The sequence below is a fragment of the Thunnus albacares genome, chromosome 3, assembly GCF_914725855.1.
Source record: "Thunnus albacares chromosome 3, fThuAlb1.1, whole genome shotgun sequence".
NCBI lineage: Eukaryota > Metazoa > Chordata > Actinopteri > Scombriformes > Scombridae > Thunnus > Thunnus albacares.
In genome coordinates, this window is record NC_058108.1 from 6,667,689 (window position 1) to 6,694,584 (window position 26,896).

The following is a 26,896-nucleotide window of genomic DNA, read 5'->3' on the forward strand; positions in this document are numbered from 1 at the left end:
GCTTGTGCATGAGAATTTAAGAAAGATGAAGCAAAGAACAAGAACAAGCACCAGCCACCACACCTTATTTTTCTATTCGTTTATTCAGTCCATCACTTCTGAAAGACTCTTTTCCATACATGATCCTTTTTTCATTATGGCTTTTTAAGGTGATGATTTATGAAAGAATTACTGAGTAACTTTCGTTCAAGGCACTTGGATACAATTTTGTGCGTTGTTGTGGGAGGTTACTGTCAGAGGTCACTCTTACCTCAACTATTATATAATTAATTATCAGTAAGACACCAGAAGACACTGCACACACTTACAGCTGCAGTGCTTTCCTCATCACCTTCTTTCTCCTCTGTCTCATATCTCTAATTGGTCCAGATAAAAGAAACACTAAAATCTAACTATACTATACTTGAGAAAAACTGGTCACAAAAGTAATTAGCCAGAATGTTGAAGCATACAAATTCCACTGGTCAGTCTAATTTTAATAAGAGGGCTGACTTGCCATCTTTGAAGATCTACCAACGATGAAGAGAAAATGATTTTTATCAAAAAGTGCTGCTTCCTTATTGAGGTGCTTAGTGTGTAAGGTTACTGAAAGAACATTAGCAAGTATACAACTCACAAAAAAAATGACTTCTAAAAGTGTTTTCTTACCATTGTAAAAAAAAAAAAAGTTATGAATCATACACTGTTTTAAGACATGTTTCATTTCAAATGAAATAATGTAAGAAGAATTCAAGATGACTTGATGGTTCAGAACCTTTAAGTCCATAAAATCATCAGATTGGTCCCTTTTCATAATACTGAACGCAGAAAATCTCATCATGTACTTGGTTAAAAAGGCTTCCTACGCATACAGTCAAAATTACATACATAATGCTTCTGAAATGCACAGACTGAAACAGCATAAGATAATCAAACACAGGAGGATAGTTTGTAGTTATAGGGGTTTACATGAAAAACATGTAATGAGAAATATAAAAGTGTAAACAAAAAAGAAATGTGTCTGTTTCTAGTCAAGCAGGGAGGGCTCTGAAGGACGCATGACAGCGGATCGGTTGGGAGCAGCCGGGGGTCTTCTGCTGCAGGAAGAGAGAAGAGGTATTTGGGGGAGAGGGAGGGGGAGGAAGGTAGGGAGGGAGGGGAGAGAAGAAACATGCAAAGCAAAATATCATCAGATAGTCATGCACCATGATTCCCAAACCACCACAAAGCAAGAATATAAAATCCTCCACCAGTAACTTCTCACTTTCCCACCAACTTTCCACCAAAAACACAAAAAGGCCTGAGAGAAAACAACTGTGTGTATGTGTGTGTGTGTGTGTGTGTGTGTGTGTGTGTCTGTACGATTTTACCTGGGGATGCCCGGCGGCAGCGCAGGAGGGACGCGCGCCGGCCTGGAAGGGACAAGAGGCACAGAGTTGGGATCGCCTGCATAAGCCGTTTGGCCCTGTGGAGGGCCGGGGCGAGAAGGCACGGGTGGTGCTCCGAACGCCGGTGAGGGGTTGAGAGGGGGCGGGGGACCCGGGGTGGGGCCCCTCACCGCTGGGGGTCGGCTGGGAGGGGGTGCTGTTGCTGAGGTGGGGCGGGACGCTGGGGCAACACTGAGACAGAGGGACAGTCATGGAGTTAGATTTCCTATAGATCAACCTATACCTCCTTCTTAAAATCATCAATGTTAATATCTGGGGTCTAATAAGTACTCGACTGTTTCGTTTTTTTTTTCATGTCTGTTACCCTGAGTCCTTGGCCATCCAGGTGTCGTCTACTGGTGGAGGCACTGGGGTAGAAACAGTGGTGGTGCTGATGTCTCCGATGATGACCAGGGCCTCTTTGAGAGCGTGGTACATCCTCAGCATCTCATCTCTCCTCTGGGCCTGCTCAGCAGACTCCTCCATCAGGCTGCCCTGGTCCCCGGCTGAGTACAGGTAGGCCAGCAGCTCAGAGTGGATGAAGTCCTTCGCCTGGATGTGGGAGAGGAGAAAGGAAAGGAAAGGCGTTTAATACAGTCAGGATGATAGAGTTTTGCTACACAGCAGATGTATCCACCCTCAATTATTCAAATTAACATTAAATATTTAATATTTTTAAACACTTAAAAGGAATCCATAATTTTCTTAATTTAAAAAGTCTCAACTTTTATCAGATCATAACTTTATGACAGGACTACACTTCCGCATTTGTCTTGGAACTACAAACCAAAATATTTTCCATACTTTGTCATGGGATCCCCATACTTTAATAGAAATTATTAAATAAAATTTCCATTCTTTTCTAGACTTGAGAACACTTAAACTTGCAATAATAAACACGACATTGACACACATAATAAAGTTGATATATCGAATGTGTTAGCAGACAGTTGACTATTTACACATCCAGCAAACACAGAGCAACATTAGCATTCATTTGGAGTTGTGTTTCTGTCCACTTGACCAATGTAAACACAGTATCAACTCTCCTTTTGGTTCTCTGCCAACTCCTGTTAGAAATATCTGGCTCTTTAGTGGCTAAATGCTCCACTATGTTCACCAACTAGATGATTATTTTGTCTGTAAAATTTCTGGCTGTAAAAACAAATCAGTGAGCTAAAAGGTGCTAAAGCGCTTCGTAAAGCTGAGCAGAACTATAAAGTCTGTTGAAAACACTCATCACTTCTTACATTATACACCTCACTTAGATTGTGGAGTTCTAAGCAATTACAGACCATTACTAAGCAAGATACTTGAAAAAGTTGTTCTTCAACCAAATAAACAACTTTCTAAACAAACAAACAAACAATCTCCTAGAGAAAATTCAATCTGGTTTCAGAGCTAATCACAGCACAGAAACTTCTCTCACTAATATAATTAGTGATCTGAGACTTAGCACTGATGCTAATAAAGTTCTGCTCTGGTTCTTCTTGATTTAAGTGCAGCATTCGATACTATTGACCATGAAAATCCTCACAAATCGCTTCGAGAGCTGGGTTGGCCTCTCAGACTGCTTCCAGACATGCATAATAGGGGGGAAATTTTCTTTAGTCTTGGAGAAGATGTGTCAGAGAAATATGAAATAACTTCTGGTGTTGCGCAAAGGAGCTGCCTCGGGCCTTTGCTATTCTCAATACATATGCTTCCGCTAAGTGATGTCATTAAAGAACATGATGTTAGCTTCCACAATTATACGCAATTATCCGTTGAACCAAGCTTTAAACTCCCTGACTGCCTTTATGTCCGCAATCAATACATGAATGAGTAATAACTTTCTCAAATTAAATGAGGAGAAGACAGAAATCTTATTAATTGGCCCCAAATGAAAAAGTAACAAGCTCTTTAAAAGACTTGGCAACCTGACGCCCTTGATCAAACCAGAGGTAACAAACATAGGAGTCATTTTAGACGCTGAATTGAGCTTTAAGTCCCATATAAACAAAGTGACTAAAACAGCATTCTTTCATCTCAAGGTTGCCTTGCCAAGGTTCAACCATTCCTAACTCAGCAAGATGCTGAAAAACCAATTCATGCTAGGTTGGACTACTACAATGCACTTTTTACAGCTCTTCCTTCAAAGTCCATTGAAAGATTATAGCTGATTCAGAAGTCTGCGGCTCGATTGTTAACAAAAAAAAAAAAAAAAAAAAAAAAAAAAAAAAAAGAGTCCAGTAGTGGCTGGATTACAGTGGCTCCCTGTGTCTTCCAGAATTGATTTTTAAGTCCTCTTACTTGTTTATAAAGTCCTCAATGGATCAGGACCAAACTACATCACAGACTCCCTGTCGCTTTATGTTCCTTCATGAGCCCTTAGATCTTCTACTGCAGGCTTGCTAGATACCCATAAGCCAACCCAAAAGAAAACTGGAGATGCAGCTTTCTTCAATTATGCTCCCAAATAATGGGAATCATTATTATTATTATTATTATTATTATTAACAGCTTACCTAAAGACATTAGAGAGGCAGGCTCAGTTGAAAGCTTTAAATGACACTTAAAAACATATCTATTTTAAGCTAGCCTTTCTATAGCACCATTTTTGCACCATTTCTTTTGCACCATTTCCAACCATTTTTAAGACATTTTATTCCATTTTTATTATGTCTTTTACGACAATGTGCTGTTTTTCGTTTTTCTTGTTTGCCTCCTTTTATTCTACGCACGTATTCCTGTTTAATGTTCTTAATGTCTCTCTTTTGTTTTTTATCTTTTTAATGTGAAGCACTGTGAGCTGCATTTTGTATGAAAGGTGCTATACAAATTTTTTTATTATTGTTATTATTGTTACATCTGACCCATTGTTAATATAAAAATACTGGCTGATGATGACTAGTGTTAAAGCGGGAAACGTACACTGTTGATCATGAGGTGCATGATGGTCTTGGGCATGAGGTCTCTGATAGACTTGTTGACGATGCCGATGTAGGAGTCCACAAGGTTGCGGATGGTCTCCACCTGCCGCTCCAGCTGAGGGTCCATGGACACGGTGTCGCTAGGATTCATCGCATCTTCATTCTCAGGCTGGAGACCAGGATAGAGACAGACAGTCGGAGAAGAAGATGTAATTATTCTTGTGTATGTGAACCCTTAAGTTAAGTTGGCTTTAAGTTCACATCCACACTGATGTAAATACATTTAAAAGCACATCTGTTTTTGTTTTGTTTTTTCAGTTTTAGCTTCCCATCCACAGTTACAACAGTATTTTTGACCACCAAAACAGATTTTTTTTTTTTTAAATGCTCTGCAAAGTGAATACATTTATAAACACCAGTGTTACATTGCAGCTTGGATGTAAAAAAAAAATATATGTGTTTTGAAAATGAATTAAATTTGGCATGGAAGGTAAACAGCAGTGGCCTCGAGGCTAGATCTCCAGTTTGATTCTTGGGCCAGTGGAGCAGGTAATTAAATCAGCAGTGGTCACCTAAACTGCTCAGTTTGGCAGTTCAGTGACTGAAAAATATGACTTTGTTTGTACTGTGCAACTTGTGTCTATGTGTATATATGTGCATATATGTGTGTATATGTGTGTATATGTGTGTATATATGTGTGTATATGTGTGTATGAAGTAGACAGTTGCTGAAAAAGAGCATTTATGCTGTACAAACATGCAATGAAAACATTTAAATTTAAAGTAAAAAAAACATAATGCTGGAATCCTTTGTAAATATAATTAGTGAATGAACTATTTGAAATATAAAAACCTGGTCTTTCTCTGGGTAAACACCAGCTCTGAGGAATGAGGCCTTCCAGCTGTCGACATCCTCCTGAGTGTCACACGCCAGCTCGATCTGACGCAGGTCTTTATACACGTTCCTGTATATAACAGACACACAAGCAACCATTAACTAAAGATTGGAACGGATGAACATACAGTACGAATCACAGTTTCAGATGTTCCCGGTATATGCACCTCTGTTCAGTGTTGAAGATGGCAAAGACGTGTTTGCTGGACATGAAGCCCTTCTCCACATCTCTCAGCTTCAGGTTGTCAAGAGGCAGCATGTACTTCTTCTCTTTTTCCTGATAAATCACACACGCAAACACGCAGACAAACACTCAGTGAATAATATTTATAAAAGCATTAAAAGTTTTCTGTGAAGGTACAACAAGAAAGATCTAAATGTCCCAAAGTATGACCATAATAGGCTGGAGGCTTTTTAAAAAAAAAGCACACTCTGTTCCCATCCCAAAGATAAAAAGAGACTAAATATATAATTTAGGACCACTGTTTTTCCTGTTAGCAGCCTTACCTCTTCATCTTTGTACCAGGAAAGAGACTCAGCAGTCAGGACAAACCAGTAGTCCTTTGATCCTCCCTTCATGATACTGATGTTGATAGTGAGCCAGCCTCTGCGGATCACCTGCACACGACAACAGTTGACTGAAATACACACCTCACCAGAGGGGTGATGTGGAGTAACATTAAAAACCGATGAAATCCCAAACTATTTACATAAAAAAAAACCCACAACAGCCATGCAAGTTTAACTGTGTTCTTCATAAAAAAAGATCAAATGCCTACTGAAAAAACACCACAAACGCAGAGACTAAAAAAACAAAAAATGACAGGTTTCAATGAAAAGTCACCTGCTTTGCATCCCTCTCTGCGCCAGACTGACGGACAAGAAGACAGAGGGAACAGACACACACAGGGATAATGAGCAGACAAATGCAATACTCTCATCTGGGTGGTGTAACTATGAAAATACAGTTGTGCTCATAAGTTTACATACTCTGGCAGAATTTGTGAGATGTGTTTATAGTGTTTAAAAGTTCAATTGTGGTCTCATCACTTCCAAATGACTTTGTTCCAGAAGTTTTGAGGTTTGTCTAGGTGCTGTTTGGCATATTGTAAGCAGGCCGTTTTGTGGCATTGGCACAATAACTCAACCGTGCAGCCTCCTTATTGTCCAACTTGAAACAGCCACACCAAGTTTTTGCAGAGGAGTCTGTGTTTCAGCCGAAGTTGCGTGCGGTTTTTCTTTGCAACCCCAACAATTTTCCAGGCAGTTCTGGCTGAAATCTTTGTTGGTCTACGTGACCGTGGCTTGATATCAACAGAACCCCTTAATTTTCCACTTCTTTATCAGAGCTTGAACACTTCTGAACTACCTTTTCTTGCAGGTTCTTGACAGTTCTTTTGCTTTCCTCATGACTCATTGTCCAGTAAAGTCAGAGCAGCCCTGGATGAAATGCGCAGGGGTCTCTCAAGAGCCGAGAAACTCATTGACTATTTATACACAGACAATAATTACAATCAAACAAGTCACAGGTGTGGGAACTTACCCTTCATAGCCAGTTAAACCTGTGTGTGTCACCTTGTGTGTATATTATCAGGTCAAACATTCAAGGGTATGTAAACTTTTCATCAGAGCCATTTGGGTGATTTCAGTTATTATTATGATTTAAAAAGGGCACACACAATTATGTGAAAATAAATGGCTTCACCTGACCACTATCCCCAAATAATCCCCCAAAGGTTTTCTGCATCATCATATTGTCCAAAAAGTGGAAGCCAGGGTATGTACACTTATGAGCATAACTGTATTATGTCCGTAAAACTGTAGACAAAGTTGTTTGTACTTTCTCAAAGCCCCGAAAAGCTATTTTTGGGTGAGACATCATCCCAGTTTAAAGTCCGTGAGACTGGGAATGACACACTAGTTACCAGTAAAGGAGTGACTACTTTTTTGAGCATGATATCCAGTTCTCATAATGCATCCATGAGTGTAACTTTCACTTCCCTCTTCATTGTCGACAAGCACGAAACAAGGTTTCTCAGAATGGCCATAATGACCGTTGACTCCCCCACCCACCCAAAGAGGAAGTGACAAGTGGAGGTGCAGGGGGTAGGGTACTTACAAGAATCTCTCCCTGTGCCATGAAAAGGAGGAACAGTACAGGAGACAGAGAAAAGGGAAATAAAGAGAAAAGACAAAAAGGCACAGACAAGAGTATGTAAATGTGAAGCAACAAAGGGCAACAATGACAGGAGAGACGGGCTGAGACAACGACAGAAAGACAAAGAAATGAAAAAAAAAACAGCAGGAGAAAGCAGCTGCTATGATGATACAGTGGTGCGAGGACTCCGTGTGTATGTCTGAAGAGGTGATTTACCTGATTAGGCATGACTCTCTTCTTGGTAGCGTTAGCTGCCGTCCTTTGCTGGGCACTGCAGGAGAGACAGTCACAAAACATGAACGCAGATAGAACATATAGTGCATATAAAAAACAAACAGACCCTTAACTTTTAAACCCGAACGACTCCTTATGGCATGTAAGCAACGTTCAGATTGTTCACATTGGAGCATATAGCAGGATAAATGTAATCCAGTGTAGGCGTCCACTCAAAAGTAGGGAAATACACCTTTAATCTGATCCAAGGATGAAGGGATAGTCTAACAAAACCACATATTATCGATATACAGCATTTATGTTATTGATTATTCTGCTTATTATCTTCTTAATTAATCATTTGTAGGAAAATTGTACTTCAACAGTCCAAAACCCAAAGACATTCAGTTTATTGTCACATAAGATGAAAAGGTGAAAAATGATGTTGGATTTTAGGAAGTAATTTTTTTAAAACTCCAGTATTAGTCTTAAAATCCAGACAGGATCTTGATATAAAGGGTTTCAAAGTAGATCAGACAAATCATAAAACTAATCTCCTGGCAGATGATGTAATTTGGTACCACAGTCCCTGATAACTCCCTAAACAAATTACAGATTCTATTAAATGCTTATGATGTTATTTCAGGATATAAGGTGAACTGGGAAAAAAGTGAAATTATTCCACTAACGAGTTTTGATTACACTGAGTATCAGCAAACAAGCCTATTTAAGTGGTTTCCAAAAGGTATAAAATATCTTGGAATAACTGTAGTTATCTTAATAATTTGTACAAACTTAATTACCTCCCATTGCTCAGTAGAACTGAAAATGATCTACGTAGGTGGATTAATTTGCTCATTATTCTAATTGGAGTTAACTTGAGTTAACTGTATCAAAATGAATATAATACTGAGGTTACAATATCTCTATCTCTCAAATCCTTTCCCATTCCACTTCCTAGAAACATTTTTTAAAACCTAAAAAAGGGTATCTATGGAGAAATTAACATGGGATTATAGATTAGGGGGCCTTCAATTACCCAGTTTTAAAAAGTATTACTTGGCAGCTCAAATGTGATTTATTTCATCGTTTTTTTGAGGGTGATGGTGCCCCCTCCTGGATACAAATTGTATTGCATCCCCTGACAGAAGGTAGTCAGTGATTTTATTTATAAATGGAACTCCAGAATTATATCCAACAGGACAGACAATCTTATTTTAAAGCATTTGATTAAAATATGGTGTGAGACTCATGGAAGCCTTGGACTGAAAATGGGACTGTCATCAAGAACACCCCTGAGACAAAATGAACTCATACCAATGATTCTAAATAACAAAGATTCTGGAGACTTGGCATCATAAAGGGATCCAGCATTTGAAGGATTGCTGAGAAAAAGGACTTCTCATGTTCTTTGAACAATTGAAGAGGAAATATGATTTGTCCAGCAAGAACTTCTTATTTTCAGTTGAGACATTTTCTTAGAACCAACCAGGGTGAGAAACTGCTTCACGAGGGAAATGTATACACATTTATTTATAAAGATATACTCCTTCCTGCTGAATGGCCCAAAGCCAGGTTTACACAAATCTAGACCAAGACGGGAATCAGACCTGCACACCTCTGGTCAGATTTACGTCAAAGCAGTTTGTCAGCTACCATTAATGCCCGGTACAGACTGGTGCACTATAATTTCCTCCATCACCTGTGCCTCACCCCACACAAACTCCATAAATAAAAACCTGAATTGTCAGAAATGTGTTTCAGATGTGGTATAGAGGTCAACTCCTTCCTGCACTGTGCATGGCTTTGTACAAAGGTCAGGACCTTTTGGTGCTACCTCTGTGACACCTTGACCAAAATCACAGGAGTTACCTTCCCACTACAAATGAACAGCTGTATTCCTCTTGAAAAGATTACATATAGTCTTAGAAAAGGATACAATACCTTTTTGAGAATTTGCCAGCCTTACCTAGAGCATATGGGTACATCACTGATGACATCATAGGGGTTTAATCACTTCTGGCTAGCCTGAAGGCCTCTTTAATGATACAACACTGTCTTGTTGCAGTTTCTCTTTGTGTTTCACTCTATGCACTGACTTAGAGTAAGACACACCTCCATCTCTGCTTGATGAACCTTATTAATCAATATCTGAAGTAACGTCTTACTTGGCAAATCCAATGAAGTCCTCATGGTTAGTGTTGATGTAGGAGAGCTCAATGTCAATCAACAGCAGCACCTGACGGGTAAAACATGACACATGTTTTGTACACAAAGAGGTGAAACTTACAGGTACAGTAGACGGCATCTCTCTCTCACTGCCTCACACACACACACACACACACACACACACACACACACACACACACACACACACACCTGGTCTTTGGTCTTGCTGTCTCTCTCTCTGACATAGGTGGTGACGATTCTCTCTGTCTCTTCTCTCAGTCGAGGGTACGATCCCAACTGTTGACACACACACACACACACAGAAAACACATACACTGCTGCAGGCACTGTGATGACAGAATACACACCTATGCAGGTTTATATAACACTGTAAACACAACTACGCCCAATTACCGACAACAAATATACAGTATAAATGAGGCAAGACATGTCAGAGATTAAGATCGAGGAGGCATGCATTAACGAGCTCCCTACCAGCTTGAGATTTCTTGTCAAACAAAGATGTTGCGATAATAATTTGTCTTTTTCAGCTCGCTTGTAAGAAAAAAGCGAATAGAAAATCAGCATTGGCATAATTTGATCTCAAGCTGATGGCGAGTCTCAACAAATCAGGGAGTAATTAGGGAGGGAAAAAAAGACGTCCAGAAAGAGATGAAGGCTAGGGAAAGGTCTGGTGAGGTGTTGTGGGGTATTATGGGTGTCAAAGGTGCAGAAAATGGCATATTACAGGACAAATACATCAAAATCTCCCTTGACAGGACAGGGTGACAAACAGCCACGGTTGTGCCATTTTTGTGCAGCCAAGTTTCTTAGTGTGAGAATAGGGATCTGATTTTATAAGTGGGGGAGTGTGAGGGGGTTGTTAAATCACTGATCTGATTGCTGATGGGGTCAGTGGGTTGGTAGGGGTCCGGGATCAGAATGGGGCTCTTGGATTTGTCATTACAGCGGGAATCATAGGGGGAGGTGGGTGGGACGGGTGCTGATAGAAGCCTTCAAGCAGCGGTGAGGAGTAATGATTAACAACTAGACAGTGACAAGTTAGTTAATTTATCTCATATGTCTCTCTTACTTCCTCTGATTGCCTCATATCACTTTTTTTTTCTTTACTTGCATTTGATTTTCTTCCCTTCACTCTCTTCTCATCTGTCTGCATTCATCACTTTTTCAATCTGTCTTTCCTGTTTACCTTTTCAGTGCACTTCCTGATCAGGGTGACAAGCTCGGTGACGACGAGGTCAACGCATTTCAGACAGGGGTCTTTCAGCTTAATGATCTGCTTTTTCACTATAGCCTCAAACGCCATGTCTGGGGTGAACAGGCCTGTCCTGTGGTGAGGCAGTATGGGAGTCAGAGGTGTAATGTCAGGTGAAGGAGGAGGCGATGTAGCGAGGGCCACAGTGAGGAAAAAAGTGGACGGTGGTAGAAAAATGAAAGCCGAAGTTGGATGGAAGAGTTTGGAAGAATGAGAGAAAAAAAAACAGTTTCAAGAAGGAGAAAAAAGATGAAGATTGAGGAATATGACAAAGAAAGAAAACAGGCATTTAGTTAGTTCTACTTCATGTTCAGAACAAAAACAAGCTGCAGGTTCTCCAAAAGTGTTTCCTGAGAAACAAACAAACAAAAATCACCTGAAGCAACTTTTGCAGAGAGCTTTCGCTTCTTATATGTGTCAGTGGTGGAAGAAGTACTGAGATCCTTCACTCAAGTGCCAAAACAACAATGTGATAAATACTCCAATCCTACGTCTGTATAGGTACAGAAGTATTAGAATGTATTACATTATTAGATGGTTAATACTGCTGCAGCTGGTCGAGGTGAAGCCAGTTTTAATGTAGTAGAACCTCAGGACCCCTCATCTCAGGACCCCTCAATAAATTTGAGGGGTCCTGAGATGATCAATGGGGTAGGCAAGAATGAAAACAAAGTTCTGTTAAACAAATGTGTATTCATTTATAGGACTTTTCTCTAATCTTTGCTGTTTCTATGAAATATCGAAGAGTTTGACTTCTCTGGGTTCTCAAACATTTAATAAAATGAAACCATCTGAGGGGAAATCGCTCTTTGGTAGAATTGTTTACAGCTCATAGACATCTGAAATGTGACCAGATGGTTTTTTCTGTTAAGGGTGACAAGCCAAAACAGTTGGCTTAACAGGATTAATCTTCTTCTTTAGCAAGAAAAAAAACTGAAATGTAGTGGAGTAGAAGTGAACAGTATCTCATTGTTGTCTTTGAGTAAACACACTTATTTACTTTCCACCACTGGTCTATATTGATAGCCAGCACACACGTTTTAAGCTGTAGCTTAAAACCAAGCCTGCAGCTTGTTTTATAATGAACCTGCACAGGAACATGTAACAGCCCGTCTGTTTCTGACCACACAGCCTCTCAGAGACACCACTTCAGTGCACTGCAGTACAGCCAGGATATTCAGATATATCCACTGATAGTCATGCAAGTGAACTTTAAAGCGAGACTGTAGAGATAAAACCCTTCAAATGAATTCATCCACTTTATGTTTCAATCCACGATGCCAAAATGATGCTCAAAAGCACATAGCGATAAACTAAACTATATCGGCTGCTTTATAAACACTGGTTGGTACCAAAATGGCTCCAGGGGGCGCTAAAGTTGGCCAATCTCTGTGGTGTGTATGTATGGTTGTGGCAGCCAGGCAGGGGACCATGCAGTGATACCTTATTGGTGCACTGTCTGACTGTGTTGATGAGCTCCTGGATGACCAGGTCGATGCATTTCAGACAGGGCTCTTTCAGCTTAATGATCTGCTTTTTCACTATGGCCTCAAACGCCAGGTCTGGGGTGAACAGGCCTGTCCTGAAGACACACAGACAAGACAGACATGGAGACACGGAGCAGGGGGGGGGGGGGTAGATAGACACACGGGAAGGAGTGTGAGACAGGCACACAGTACAGGGAAGACATGAGCAGTAAGACACTGAGGGAAGACCAAATGAGGAGTAGTGGAAATTAAAACTGGAAGAAGTGGAGTGGAAGACAGCCATATGGCCGACAAGCAGCTGGGGAGACTACATAAACACTGGCCACAGATAAAAGAAAACACAGACAGCAAAATACCAGACAGAGGAGCCAGCACGTTTAACGGAGATATGAAAAACAGGACAGACGCTGTGGGTCTTTATGAATGGACACAAACAAACAGCTGACAGACAGGCAAGCAAACATGAAGACAAATGAGAGCTACAGTATATGTATGATGTGTTTACAGGCTGTCTCAACTTGCCTGACTCCGTGGATGTTCTTGATGGCGTAACTGATCTCTTTCCTCAGCTCCTTCTCATCAAACTCCATCTAAGACACAGTACAAGAAAAGCTGAAATATGCCATGCATGAATGCTACTTCTAATTATACTGACTCAGTAATACATGAAGGCAGACATGAGGAAAAGTCTGTGACATTTCCTAGTATTGGATTTATGAAAGCTTAGGAAACACATGAAGACATCAGTATTGATAAAGATCGTTACATCAGTAAATACCATTCCCTCATTATTATCTACTTAATTATGACAGCTTTAGCCGCTTGTTTACCCTTAGAAAAAAAAAAGTTAACGGCCTGTGTGATAGTTTACATGTTATCATGTAATGGGAGGAAGTGGGAGTTTTTATTGCGAAGGTACAGGAAGGGATGTAATTGTTGCTCACATGGGTGCTTTTCATTAAGCTAACGTGTCTCCTCGCTTCCCTCACTCATGTTTCTTCCTCGGACGGAGAAATTTAATTCATCCAACAGGACGTCCTCGGTCATTCCAGCGTCATTTTGAGGAGACAACAACTACTCATGATGCACATGTTCTCAACTGACAAATATGTAGAAGTCAGCTATAAATATGTAGAAATTATTAAGTAGTCATTTAAACTCTAAAGTTTAAACTTAAAATTCATGTACAGTTAATTAACACTCGACTTAATAATTTCTACATAGTGATAGCTGGAAGGAAAACACCTGATAACGGCTCCAATGTTTTATTATTTGATTATAGATCTATAGCAGCATCTGGCTGTCAAAGAATAAGACACAAATAGACAATTTAAACCTGTTAATTACTGAAAGAACACAATCGACGTAAAGGAGCAATAAAAACAGCTGTAGTCTGCAGAATATATTTAAATAAAATATTGCTTATTTAGTTTGTGAAAGTCTGACATCCTTTTCAGGCTAAGGATGATTTTATAGGAGACACGCAGCTGTGAGACATACTTGAAGCGGAAAAGAAGAAAAGAAGCCTTTGGCTTATGAAGAAAATAATTAAGTTACAAGAGTGTTTTCTGTGATTGATTGATTCATGAGTCACAAATTTTTATTTTACAAATAAATGTGAAAAGTTGCTGTTGGTGCTTTCATTCCTGTTCCACAGGTAGTTTGATCTGCTGTATTACATCAACAGCCCGACTGTTTACTGACTGTCAGATCAGCTGACCAATCAAACATTCGACCAAAGGGGTGTTGCTGTCCCTTAAAAAATTTCCGCATAGGATACGCCTGTGGTTCCTCGCTCTAAGCCCCTCCAGGAGCCTCCTCTCTCCTTGTCTCCTCCAGGTGCATTTAATGGATTGGAAGATCCTTGCTGGCAGAGGGGCAATGATTTCTGGGTCACAGGAGGAGAGGGGATGCAAGGAAGCATAAATGAGCCTAATGAAAAGCACCTATGGAGTTTGTTGTGAACATGGCGGTTGCCAATGAAGTAGTTATTGATAACTTCAAGGTTGTTTTCCTGTCGAGTAACATTGGTAGCAGAGGATGGTTAGCAACTACAGAGTCCCACCATGCCTTGATGAAGGGAAGCCATGCGAAAGTTGGAAAAATGAAGTCGTAATTTGGACCCGAGTTACAGAACTTGAGACAATCAAGCAAGCCCTTGCTATGGTTTTGATGCTGTTGGGAAGAGCAAGAGAAACAGAAATACCGGCAGATGATTTGAATAAAGAGACTGGTACGAACACTTTCAAACTTGACTATTTGTTTCTCAAGGAAGAAAAAGACCAAGCCTATGAAGCCTATTCAAGCTTCATTCAAGACCAGATTGTGAGAGACTGTAGTGTATCCATGGCGGACTATATAATCACTTTTGAACCACGGTACTCTCAGATGCACAAGTACAAGACAGATCTTCCCAGTGCAGTGTTAGCTTTCAAACTACTGGATACTGCATTCTGGGGCAAAAAAGATTGACAGGTAACTATCACAGCATGTACAGATCTGACTTTTACATCAATGAAGTCAGCATTGAAGGGGTTATTTGGAGGAAAAGAGTCTGCTTCCAAGATGGGAATCAACCAAGAAACTACCTACTGTATATAACGGAGCAGGGGCGACAGAGGGGCAAGTCATGGCCTCAATCAACAGAAGACACCACTGCCTGACAAAAACCCCACTGGACAGGTATGGTTGCAGATCAAAGTGTGCTGTTTGACAATCCACATTTCACTGGGCCGAGGTTTGTCCACACAAAGGTGAGCAAGTCAAGCTGACTGAAGATAGTAACACAGATGAGGTAGAGCAACGTCACTCTGTAGACAAAAAAGTCACCCACTGAAGCAGAACTCTTTAAGACAGTGTGTTTTGGTTCAGCAATTATCGATACCGCATGCACATGGACTGTGTGTGGACAGGAATGACTAGATAGCTACATCACTGGACTAAGCCAGAACAAGTTGAATGACTTCAGAAAAACAGAAACACTCAGTTGTAGATCCTTTTGGTATGGAGATGAAAAAGTGGTCTATTCCACTACAAAGTTGAAAATTCCTGCAAGAAATGGAGAAACTAAGTGTCATATTGAAACTGATGTATGCCCAGCTAACATTCCACTGCTTTTGAGCAAAGCCTCTGTGAAAAGAGCAGGGAAAGTACTGGATATGGAAAATGACAGGGTGGTGATGTTCAACAAACCTGTAAAACCTGACTTTACCAGCTCTAGTCATAACTGTGTGAACATTATTGACAACAAAAAGAAGAACATTCAATGGGATGACCAGATCTTGGCAACTGCAGAAGATGGCACTCCAAAAGGAAAAAAGAATGAGCATGAAGAAAGCCAATGTGAGGATGAAATACTGACAATCTCAGAAAAAAATGAGCTCAGCAACAAAACAAAAAATCTTATTGAAGCTTCATAAACAATTTGGTCATGCTTCTGCTGACAGGCTAGAGAGGCTTCTAAAGAGTTCAGGCAATAAAAATACAGAATGTAACACCATCCCGCAGAAAATTGTGAGTTAATGTGAAATATGTCAAAGATACAGAAAAACTTCACCAAAGCCTGCTGTTGGCCTACCACTGGAGTCTCAGTATAATGAGACTGTGGCTGTAGATCTGCATGAACTTGAATAGGGTGTGTGGTATCTCCCCATTATTGACAAGTTCACACGGTTTATTGCAGGCAGCATTCTGGCCACAAAGAAATCTTCTGAGATTGTGAAACACTTTCTCCATGGCTGGATAAGTGTGCATCCACCTCAGAAACCATTTGGTGACAATGAAGGAGTTTAACAATGATGAGGTGAGAGATATGGCAGAAAACTTCAACATAAAAATAAAGACAACTGCCAACGGCCATGGAGCAATAGACTTCTGGAGCGACACAACCGAACACTTGGATCACACACTGAGATCATAATGAGAGTGAAGACAGGTAATTGTTGTGACTGAATGGACTGGGCTCTTAAGGCAAAGAACACCAAGCAAAATGTTCATGGCTACAGTTCTCATCAGTTGGTTTTTGGACAGAATCCCAACCTGCCCTCTGTGCTAACTGATAAACCCTCAGTTTTAGAGGGCATGACAAAAAGTGAATGGGTGGCCAAATGCGTCTCTGCTTTGAGATGTATCATTAGACTTAGCAAAACATGAGGAGATAAAGAGCTGGAGTAATAACAATGTGTCCAAATATGAAATTAGGGATGAGGGACAGAAGGGCATTTCTACCAGATGGGTATGCGCCCTCAAAGAGAGACACTCATTGGACCAGTACCAAAAGCACAGCTTGTGGCTAGAGGTTTTGAGGAGTTAGAAGTGTCAGAGCTGCAAAAGGACTCACCCACATGTGCTACAGAGTCAGCTACTTGTGGCAGTGATTTGTCAAAGACAGTGGACACTTCATTCTATGGACATAAAATCTGCATTTCTACAGGGAATGAAACTATTATGGGACAAGAAGCTGAGAGTGAATGGACATTAAGAAAGATCAAATAGTGTGTGTACGGTCTGGCAGATGCTTCCCTGTACTGGTACAATAGAGTAAAGAAAATACTGCTGACACCAGAAGGAAAAATGTCTTAAGTTGATCCAGCTGTTTTCTGTTGGCTAGATCAGAACTGTGCTCTAACTAAGGTTCTTGCCTGGCATGTGGATGACTTCATAGGGGGGGGGCACACAAAGTTTCTTCACAATAGTAATTCCTCAGCTCAGATCTACATTCCAAGTTGGACGAGAGGAACATGAAAACTTCTGTTGTGTGGGAATAGACTTTGTGACTGTTGACGGAAAATTGCAAACACACCAGGAAAACTACATTCAGCATATGCAGCCCATACATACAGATCCTTCACGAACTGTGGAGCAGGACTAATCTCTCTGTGAGGAGGAAAAGGATCAACTCAGGTCCAAGATGGGCCAAATTATCTGGGTTGCAAGAAAGGACCGGCCAGATGTAATGTTTGATGCCAACAACTTGGCGTCAGGCATGAAAAATGCAATTGTGCAGACTATTTATGAAGCAAACAGAGTAGTGTGTAAACTTAAGTCCAAGAAGGACTTCCAATACTTGGGCAGAGACAGTGCTTTGAAGATGAGATGTGTTCAGTGATGCCACATTTGGAAATCTTTCTGGCAGAGGCACTCAAGGAGGACACCTTATTGTTCTAACTGGGGAAAATGGCTCTCTTTGACTTTCTTGGAAGTCAAAGAGAGCCAAGAGGATTGTCCGTAGCATACTTGCAGGTGAAATATTGGCAATGTCGGATGGGACTGATAATGTTATCTTTCTGGCTACATTCTTCTCTGAACTGACTACTGGTGATAGTGAACATGCTACACCAGTAACCTGTGTCACACACAATCATTTGCTGGTTGATACACTGAAGTCCACAAAATCAGTCACTGAGAAAAGACATCTGGAAATAAGTAGCACTAAAGCACTTATCAAAACCCAAAAGGTTGAGCGAGTCCTTTGATACAACACAAAAGAACAACTTGCGGACTGCCTTACCAAAAAGGGGGCTTCAGCTCTCCAGTTACTTAATGCACATAATAAAGGACAATGGAAACTTGATCAAGAACAAAGTCTCTCTTTGAGTCACATTTTATGACTTATGTTGGAGGTCACAAGGCTCTAGCTGAATACTGAGAATACCTTGGAAATTTTTCTTTGTAAGAGAGTTTGTTGAGTTACAGGTACTAATGTTTTTGACTGGTTGCAATACATCCATTTGGCCTGTGCGAAAGTATACATGTTATCATGTAGTGGGAGGAAGGGGGAACTTAAACTGTGAAGGTACAGGAAGGGATGTAATTGTTATTGTACATGGAGTTCATTGTGAACATCGCGGTCGCCAATAAAGCAGTTATCAAATATCTTCAAAAAATGATTTTGTTATTTTTATACTGTTGATGATGTCAGATGTCTATATTAAACCTGGTCAAAGGTCCAAAACTTGAAGTAAACTTGTATAAAAATGCTCCTTGCAAGTCAAAATGCTTTGCTGAACGCTTCGTTTGCAATGTCACCTCTACTTCCTCCTTGTGATGACATCAGAATGTGCGCATGCTAACGGCCATCTGCTCTGTGCCTTGTTGACGTTGTCCACTCTCATACTCTTAATTGGGTTCAGGCTCAAAAATGTGTGGATATATTTCAAAAGTTTCCATTTCAAGTAAAGAAGGAGAAAAGGAAGTGAAATCCAACTACGACTGTTTGTCTACGTAGCTTCCCGAGCTGCCTGAAGTCTGCCGAGACACAGCTTCCAGCAGCTAACCAATCAGAACAGACTGGGCTCATCAGAAGGCGGCCCTTAAAGACGCAGGAGCTAAAACGGCCTGTTTCAGACAGAGGCTGACTTGAGGGGCTGCATAAAGGGCCAGTATAAGATAAATAAGGAGTTTTTGAACTGTAAATCATGCAGAGATATTCCAGTAGAGACCCAGAATATAAATATAGACCTGAAAATGCTTTAAATGTAATTTATGAAATCTATAAATGCATCAGAGATGAACGAGAAGGAAAATGTTGTTTCAAAAAACCTCTAGTATTATCAGGATTATAAGAAATATTCACTTCACAGTGAACAGTAGTTGCCATTACCTTCTTTGATGATGGAAAAGTCCTGTTTCTCATTTTACTATAATATACCTTTTGTATCACTTAATTCAAATATTCACTTTTTGTCCCAACCCCAACACCTAACATTCATCATCATGTGGACTGTTCTAATGGATCCCAGGAGAAGAAACAATCAGCTAATATCAATCTTAATGTCTTAACAAAAATAGACATGATAACACTCGTCACCTTCACCAGCTCGAAGGGGAAGCGCTCATGAAAGATACGGTTGATCTTCGCTCCACCAGACAAGTTGGAGGTGTCCACCTGATCCCCAGACCCCTCGATGCACTTCTCAAAGTCCACGCCAAACTGCTGCACCATCCTGCACATTGTGTGTTGTACAAGAGAATGTCTTAACTTCTTGAATTAATATGTTTAGGTGTTTCTGCATCTGTGTGTGTGTGTGTGTGTACTGACTGAAGCAAGGCCTTGGTTTTACGTGTGGGGTCGTCAGGGCGGAAGTTCTTGTACTCCTCCACCTCCTTTTCCAGTGATAGCAGCTGGCTTTGCAGCTTACTGCGTAACCCTGGCAAGGTGTCGCGGATGTGGTTGGTAAGTTGCTGGAAAGAAGCGAAAAAATACATATTTTACCCTAAGTTATATAATAAGTCACCCTACCTCTTCTTATTATTAATAGTAAAGAATTTTAATGCTGAGGAAGTCTGTGATTTTATTCTTTCCACATGTGTTTGCTCTTGGTATAAAGATTATTCTCAATGTGATGAAGGAGAAGCAGTTCAATAATGGACATTTATATAAAACAAGCACACAGACAATTAAAATGAATTTATGAAATTAAGTTCATAAGACAGCATTGTGAGGCAATAACTGCAAAACTTTCCTAAGAGAATATTTCCAGCCTTGAATGTGAATGAAAAAATTAAGCTTAAAACTTAAAAAAAGTTCACTGTATGTCCTTGTGATTGTTGTAAACTTAACATGATGCATGTTAATTATTCTGTTGTATGTCTGTGTGTATGATCAGATGTGTGTGTCTGACCTGATTGAGCGTCTTCTGCAGGTGTGGCGTGCCCATGCGTTCTGCAATGTGTCTGTATGCAGGATGGGACAGGAAGAACTTCCTCTCAGCAGCCAAAGCAGCTCGAATGTCTTTCTTCCCATCGATGTCCTTTTGACTGCGGTTTACCACCCCGATGTAACCTAAAGAAAATACAGACAACACACCCAAGAAGTTTTTTATGGCCAAATAGACGAATGTTCTTGATCTCTGACCCAAATCCAATTCCATTTGTTTCACTTGCTGAAGACAAGAATGAAGACAAAAAGTAAAGCATCACCTAAGTGTTAACTTGTCCAATTACTTTCTACCCCATAAAACAATATGTGTATGTGCGTGTGCATGTGTGTGTGCGTTTGAGTGTGTGTGTGTGTGTGTGTGTGTGTGGTCTCACCCCTGCGGAGAGGCAGCAGTTTGTTTTCCAGGATGTCTCGTGCATCCGTCCCTTCATCCATCAGGTCCAGCTTGGTAATCACACCAATTGTCCGGAGACCTAAAAGAACAAAGGTGTAATTGTTAAGATGTTCTTATATTTATTCATACATGCAACAGGGTTTTTTTTAGGATTTACACGGATCTTCTACATCATGTAGGCAATTAAATCTAATCACTCAATGGAACAGTGTTTTACTAGTCTATTTGTAGTTTCGTCAGTACAGCACACATTGCTTAAAAGATATAGACTAAGAGTCTACAGCCATGCTCGAAGCTATGTGAGGGAATGTCATTGGTTTTGCAAGTATTTGGTCATAAATCTAGTGGACCAATTAAAATTTTGAGCTATGGCGCTAGATGAAAAGTAATTTAGCATGAGGGGAACATGAATATCTGCTCTGTAATTTCCTCAGTTGTTGAGATATTTCAGCCTGGACCAAAGTGGTGGACTGACCAACTGCCACTGGCATGACAAAAGAGAGCATTTATATGCCAGCAATAAAGTAAAAAATAAGATAGTAAGCAAAATGTACTGTTAAATAGAGAAAAATAAAAAATATAACATGATAATGTTGTAAAACTGCTTTACTCTAATGTCGTCATTTTCCATGAACCTACTGTACAGTCACAGGCTCAACTTGAAATGATTAATAACATCCTCTGGATTAAATGAAAGATGTCCAAAGGCAGAGATAATTAAATGTAATTACAGTGTATCTCCAGTAATCTTATTTAATACATCTAGCTGCCAGGAAGTCTTTTAATAGTGTAACTGTTAATTATTGTGACGAGCTGGCAGCTGCACTGAGGCAAAGATTAATAGAAAGAAGAAGAGTGCTAATGGCTGCAAGACACCGCAAAAGTAATTACATCTGTATTAAATTAGAGCGCAAAATGGTTATATTTCGGGAAATATCAAAAAAGAAGGTAACATACAAAGGACATACAGATTAATATGATCATATCAAACAAACACATGCCTTCCTAAAACACAAAGTAACACAACAAAAGCTTCCTTTACCCTGAGGGTCCACCTCCTTCGCAATCTTGAGGGCGTCGGAGTTGGCCAGATCAGTGTTGGCCGGGGTGACAGCCAGGATCAGACAGCTCTCTTTGGTGATGAACTGCAGCAGCATGTCTCTGATCTGGTGCTCGATGTCCACAGGCTGGTCTCCCACGGCCACTTTGGTCATCCCCGGTAAGTCGATCAGGGTCAGGTTCAGCACTGTGAGACGTTGATGGGGGAGGAGGAAGGAAGGAAATCAGTCAGACAGAGGTTAAAAACCCTTGTGAATGTGTGTGTGTGTACAGTATGCGTGTGTGTTACCATTAGGGGAGTAGACACGGAGGTTGATGGGGATGGGGGAGATGCCCTTGTTGGATCCAGTGAGCCGGTCGGTCTCTGCTTCAATCTCCAGACGAACCTCATCAAAGTCCACAAACTTGCGCCCCTTACAGTGCAGGAACTCTGCATACTCTACATGGAGAAAATGAGAGTTTTAGACAAAAGAGAGGGTGACGAATTGATAAATATAGAGACCGATACGATGATGGAGGGGACAGAATGAAGAAGATGACGAAACGAGGGATAGAGAAGGAACTTTGAGGGAATAAAACATGTAAAAGGCTATGAATTTTCTAGTATATTTCTGAGAAAGCATGCTTAGTGTTTTAGCGTGTGTTTACAGCAGTGCATGTGTTCATAGATGTGTCCGTATGCATGCATACACTGTACAACTTGCCTGCATTACTGTTGACCAGCTGCAGGATGAGAGGACGACGGGTGACGATGCCAGATCCTCTGGGCAGAAAGTCCCTGAGGGAGAGAAAGAGATTAAGTTTTATACATGCAACTGATATGGACATGGATACAGACACAACAACACAACAATATTCTAAATCAAATGTTAAAGACAAATTAATTCAAATGGTGTCAATATATTAGACCAAAATAAGAATTCCAGCTGTAAAATTGATCCCCAGTCTCTTCTTTATTAACGTATGCAGGCCTCTGTCTGAGTGACTGCATTATTTATGCGAGGCAGAGATTGACTTACAGGGATGTTCGTTATAAATACTGCAACGAGAACGAAAACATGTCTCTCTGTTTCCTCTCCTTGTTACATACACGTTCATCAGGATGGAAACTCCTGTTCAATAGAATTGTAATCATTTCCAGGTCACTGACGACACATCTCTCCAGGCCACGAGAATATGTGTCTGTCTGTCTGTCTTTCTGTCTGTCTATGTGTTTGCCAGGTCAGCGGCAAACGCTGAGTTTCAGTTTTAGTGTGACATACAAATGTACTAAGACATACTCATCTAAACACATATTCAAACACACACCGCTGTGCCTGTGTTATCCTCTGCTGACAGAGCATTCAGGAAGTTACACAACAATTATTCCCATCCTATTTCCTCATCTCTTCCTGTTTCTTGTGAAAGTGCAACATGAGTACAATGACAATTGCTGAAACGATTTGATTCTTTATAATTAGTTGACAGAAAATCTTTTCGAAATTTATTCAGTAAAAATCACAAACGTTTGCTAAAATGTGAGGGTTTGCTTCCTTATCATGGTTGTACTTTGAGCAACGTTGGGTTTTGAGCTGCTGTTTTTTTCTCTGTTAACTTGCAGAGGGTTCTTCTCGTTTTTGTTTTTTTTGTTGTTCTGTTTTTTACATTTTTTAGTCCAAACCAGCGATTTTCAACTACAGCTGAAACAATAAGCCAATAAGTCAAACAGAAAATGAATCAACAATAATTTTAATTATCATTTAATTGTTTTAGTCATTTAAAATCAACCAACATCGACAATTTTTTCTGTAGTCACAGTTTTGTAAATGTGAGGATTTGCAGCTTTTCTGAGTATTTTTTCGTTTTGGATATTTGGTCAGACGAAACAATCTGAAGACGTCATCTTAGGCTCTCAAAACCTGTGATGGGCATTCATAAGACTAAATGATTAATTGATACATTTAAAAAAAAAACAACAGAGTAGTCAATAATGAAAATAATAGTTAGTTGCAGCCTTATTCTCAACATTTTGTTCTTGTGATCCTTTATATGGACCCTTCACAGTACAGAAATAGATGAATTAATACTGAGAATAAGCCCTGACAGACTGAAATCCACTCCAACTAAATAAAAATGAATAAACAAACTGATCTCACACACTAGTAGTACACCTCTGCATGCCAGCAGCATCAATAGAAGGCTAATTAACAAACACGAAAACAGCTAAGTGCCCATGGTGGGTATCTGGTACCCAGTGTGTCATATACACATGACAGCGCAGCTGGTGACATCACTGATGACCCCTGCACAAACACATCAATGCCCCTACTGTCTCCCCCAGCCGCTGCTCGGGACTCGGAGACAAAAGGCAACAGGAAAAAAAGGAGACGTGGCTGCCTAATCAACATTCCCTATCTCTTGGACAACAAATGAAATCATTCTGAAATGTAGGAGAGTCAAGTGTTCCAGTTTCTGGCACCTTCACTGAGAGATAAACACATAAAGCTGCCACAGTTATCTTCAAGAGATTACTTCTGCAGCAACACGACCATCTTCTCCCCCTTCCCTTTCCTCCTGAAGTGATTCTACTAAGGGCGTGTGTTACTATTTGACTCTTTGCCTGCAAAACAAACAGCCAAAGTGATTCTTTCGCAAATGGTTACAAACTGAGTGGACTGATTGTAACATGACGCATTAATGTAACTGTTGGTTTGCTGGTATTTGGCATCATCTGCTCATTCGGATTCCTTCGAACTCATTCATCTGCCCCACAAGGAAATGAAGCAGTGCTGGCGTGCTGAGAGACTCCTGCCCCTCTCAGCTGTACTCTCTGTTTATCTCCCTAATAATTCATTTATTAGATAACAACCTCATCAAACCTGCCAACAACATTTTTACACCTCACCTTAAACGGTAAAACATTGACCTGACCTGTGTAATGTGAAACCTATATAGATGTATTTACAACCTTAAGAAAGCAGTCTCGAGGAACAGCCTTTGTAAATGTTTGACAGATGGGCCTCATATGTAGCAATGAGATGACAGAGCAGTCTTAATATTTCTGTCAGGAAACTTCTTTTTTTTAGCTGTATAGATTTAGGATATCGATCTCAAGACTAAAGTCACTTTTAATTACCTTTTAAACCAAATTCCTCCCCAGTTTTTTTTGTCTCTAAACCAACAGCTGTTTGCTTGCGTAAAATGCGCAATTATTGCTCGTGAATAGCTCAGCTCCAAAATGGAAAGAATCCGCTGGAAAAACGTTATGAACTGGGAGGCACCGACACTAGAGCGCGTAACCAAGTGCTTAGTTGGCGACTTTTACGCAAAGGCTCCGCTCAATTTGTACTGAAAGAACAGTTACAACCTAAAGTTAAAATCCACATTCACAGTGTCAGATTAATCCAAGACTTCATATAAACGGTACAACCTCCCGACGAAATTCTCCAACACGGAGCTCTTCCCTGCGCTCTGGCCGCCGACGACCGCTATCTGCGGCAGGTCCAAGTTGCAGCTCTGTCCGATGGAGCTGAAGGCGTCCTGGAGCTTGTTGATGAGGGGAATGAGATCTTCCATCCCCCGGTTTCCCATTGCGGCACTTCGGTTAGCCCACCGGCTCTATCCTGCTCCCCTCCCGGTTAAACAAGAGCCAAAGGGTCGCTCTTCCAGAAAAGCAAAAGTTCCCAGATGGCAGTGCAGTCTGTCACGAGTTTATTTCATTAAAAACAAAGCAGTAAAGAGTCGAGAGTCCCGGCTGCGGTCAGAACACAGACGACATTAATAACTGACTGATTGCTTGACTAAAGTAGCCACATTAGACAGAAAACTTCTGTCATCATCCGGTCAGGCGACAGACAGCCTCCGCCGGAGATGGAAGCTCCGCCTCCAGCGTCACCATCCTCTGTCATTGGTCCGCTGGGACGTCTGTCAGTTTACACGTACATGTCATCATTTTTACAATATCATAATTTATGGACTTGCATTTTGTCATATGATGAACGACAAAACATTTAAATCTACCTGGTTTAAGCCTGCTAGAAGAAATAATTAATAACTGTTACAATAAATTCAAAAAAGTTCAAATTTGACCTCTTTTTATTTGGAGAAGATTATTTGAAAGTGGCGTTTATTTTTATTTTTTATGAGTGTATTTTATCATAATTTAGTAACAATATTCAACGCTTTCAGACCTGTTTGCTTTGATAATTGCTGTTGCTGTTTGTTTTCTTCCGTCATGTTTACTGGTTAACTTTTATTTGAGAATTTACAGCATATTTGTTTTCCACAACATCTTATAATTGAGTTAGTGCTGTCCATAGACTATATAAAGTCTTATTTGTCACATTAATCTGACGATGCAGATTAATGAGGATGTGGAAACTTAAAGCCTCCAGTGCACAAACATTAAGGAGACATCTTGTGTCCAGCAGTTAAACTTTTGAAATGAAAGTTATTTACATATTCATAGATTCTGGATTTTTCAATAAGGGAGAAGGAGGAGATGTCATTTTGAGGATTTCAAGATAAGAAAACAAGATAATTGAACTTATTATCTTATTTAGATTACTGAACTTTTTTTTTGTGGAAAAACAACATGTCAGACACAAATTATTATTCCAAGCAGGGTATTCTTATACATCTTAAAACATGTCTGGAGGGGCTCTTTAACAAATATTATTCACTAAAGTGAATCAGTAAGTAACTAGTTATTATAGAGCAAACATAACAAGTGTATAATGCAGTATTTATTCCCACAAATGAGTCTTTTGGGGGGTTTTTTCTCAAAATATTTTATGTTCAAATACTTTTTTTCTTTTTCAACTGCTGCCTTAATATACATTGTAAAATGTAAGTTTACTTATGCTGTAAAATAATGTTGATTCTTCTTCTCAGCATTTTTGCTCTGTGCAGTCAGTGATGCTGTGCTAGTGTGAGCACTAGTGTACAGTGTGAGCAGCAGGATTTCTTGATCTCAATCAGTCAACTAGTTTAAACTTTCTCTCTCTCTTTTTTTAGAAAAATGACCCGAATGGAAAATTACTCTCAAAACGGTTACCGATCTTACTGTACTCATGAGGCAGAAAGGAGCCAATCACTGGCTGATCAGTAGTTCAGCCACAAGGGAGCGCTGCAGAGCAAAACAAAGTAAAGAAGACATGGTATTGTATCTTAAAACTGGATACTGTATCAAACACTGAAGAACCTCCATACAGGCTATTTATAACTCACTTGCCTCAATAAAAACGTGTTATGAACTGGAGGTGGTGACAGCAGCAACCACAAGAAAT

At 40.2% G+C, this 26,896-nt stretch overlaps 1 protein-coding gene across 10 annotated transcripts; it reads right to left on the reverse strand.

Moving 5' to 3' along the window:
• Nucleotides 1–64: 64 nt before the first annotated feature.
• Nucleotides 65–25,470, reverse strand: LOC122978923 (dynamin-2-like). 10 transcript variants are annotated; one of them, XM_044346003.1, is made up of 21 exons: nucleotides 25,039–25,470; nucleotides 22,334–22,407; nucleotides 21,919–22,068; nucleotides 21,613–21,816; nucleotides 20,551–20,649; nucleotides 20,139–20,299; nucleotides 19,556–19,698; nucleotides 19,325–19,460; nucleotides 13,039–13,106; nucleotides 10,964–11,102; nucleotides 9,964–10,050; nucleotides 9,753–9,823; nucleotides 7,588–7,642; nucleotides 6,058–6,084; nucleotides 5,721–5,831; nucleotides 5,381–5,490; nucleotides 5,172–5,283; nucleotides 4,320–4,487; nucleotides 1,732–1,958; nucleotides 1,350–1,598; nucleotides 65–1,076 (listed from the first exon to the last, which is right to left on the reverse strand). In XM_044346003.1, exons 1-21 carry the CDS (start codon nucleotides 25,197–25,199, stop codon nucleotides 1,007–1,009), a joined length of 2,622 nt encoding a protein of 873 aa, XP_044201938.1. In that variant the 5' UTR covers nucleotides 25,200–25,470; the 3' UTR covers nucleotides 65–1,006. The 10 variants fall into 10 exon arrangements, with proteins under 10 accessions (XP_044201938.1, XP_044201945.1, XP_044201941.1 ...); XM_044346010.1 differs by lacking the exon at nucleotides 6,058–6,084 and adding an exon at nucleotides 7,333–7,344 and having other exon boundaries at nucleotides 65–1,073; XM_044346006.1 differs by lacking the exon at nucleotides 6,058–6,084 and adding an exon at nucleotides 7,333–7,344.
• Between the last annotated feature and the right edge of the window lie 1,426 nt (nucleotides 25,471–26,896).

Bases quoted from the DNA above. Each gene is read 5' to 3' on its own strand.
- LOC122978923 (XM_044346003.1), bottom strand. From the start codon at position 25,199: ATGGGAAACCGGGGGATGGAAGATCTCATTCCCCTCATCAACAAGCTC. The intron at 11,103-13,038 runs GCAAGTTGAGAC...GCCTCACCACAG, and splicing joins AAGAACATCCACGGAGTCAG to GACAGGCCTGTTCACCCCAG. The intron at 4,488-5,171 runs GTTTTTATATTT...CCTGGTCTCCAG, and splicing joins TTTACCCAGAGAAAGACCAG to CCTGAGAATGAAGATGCGAT.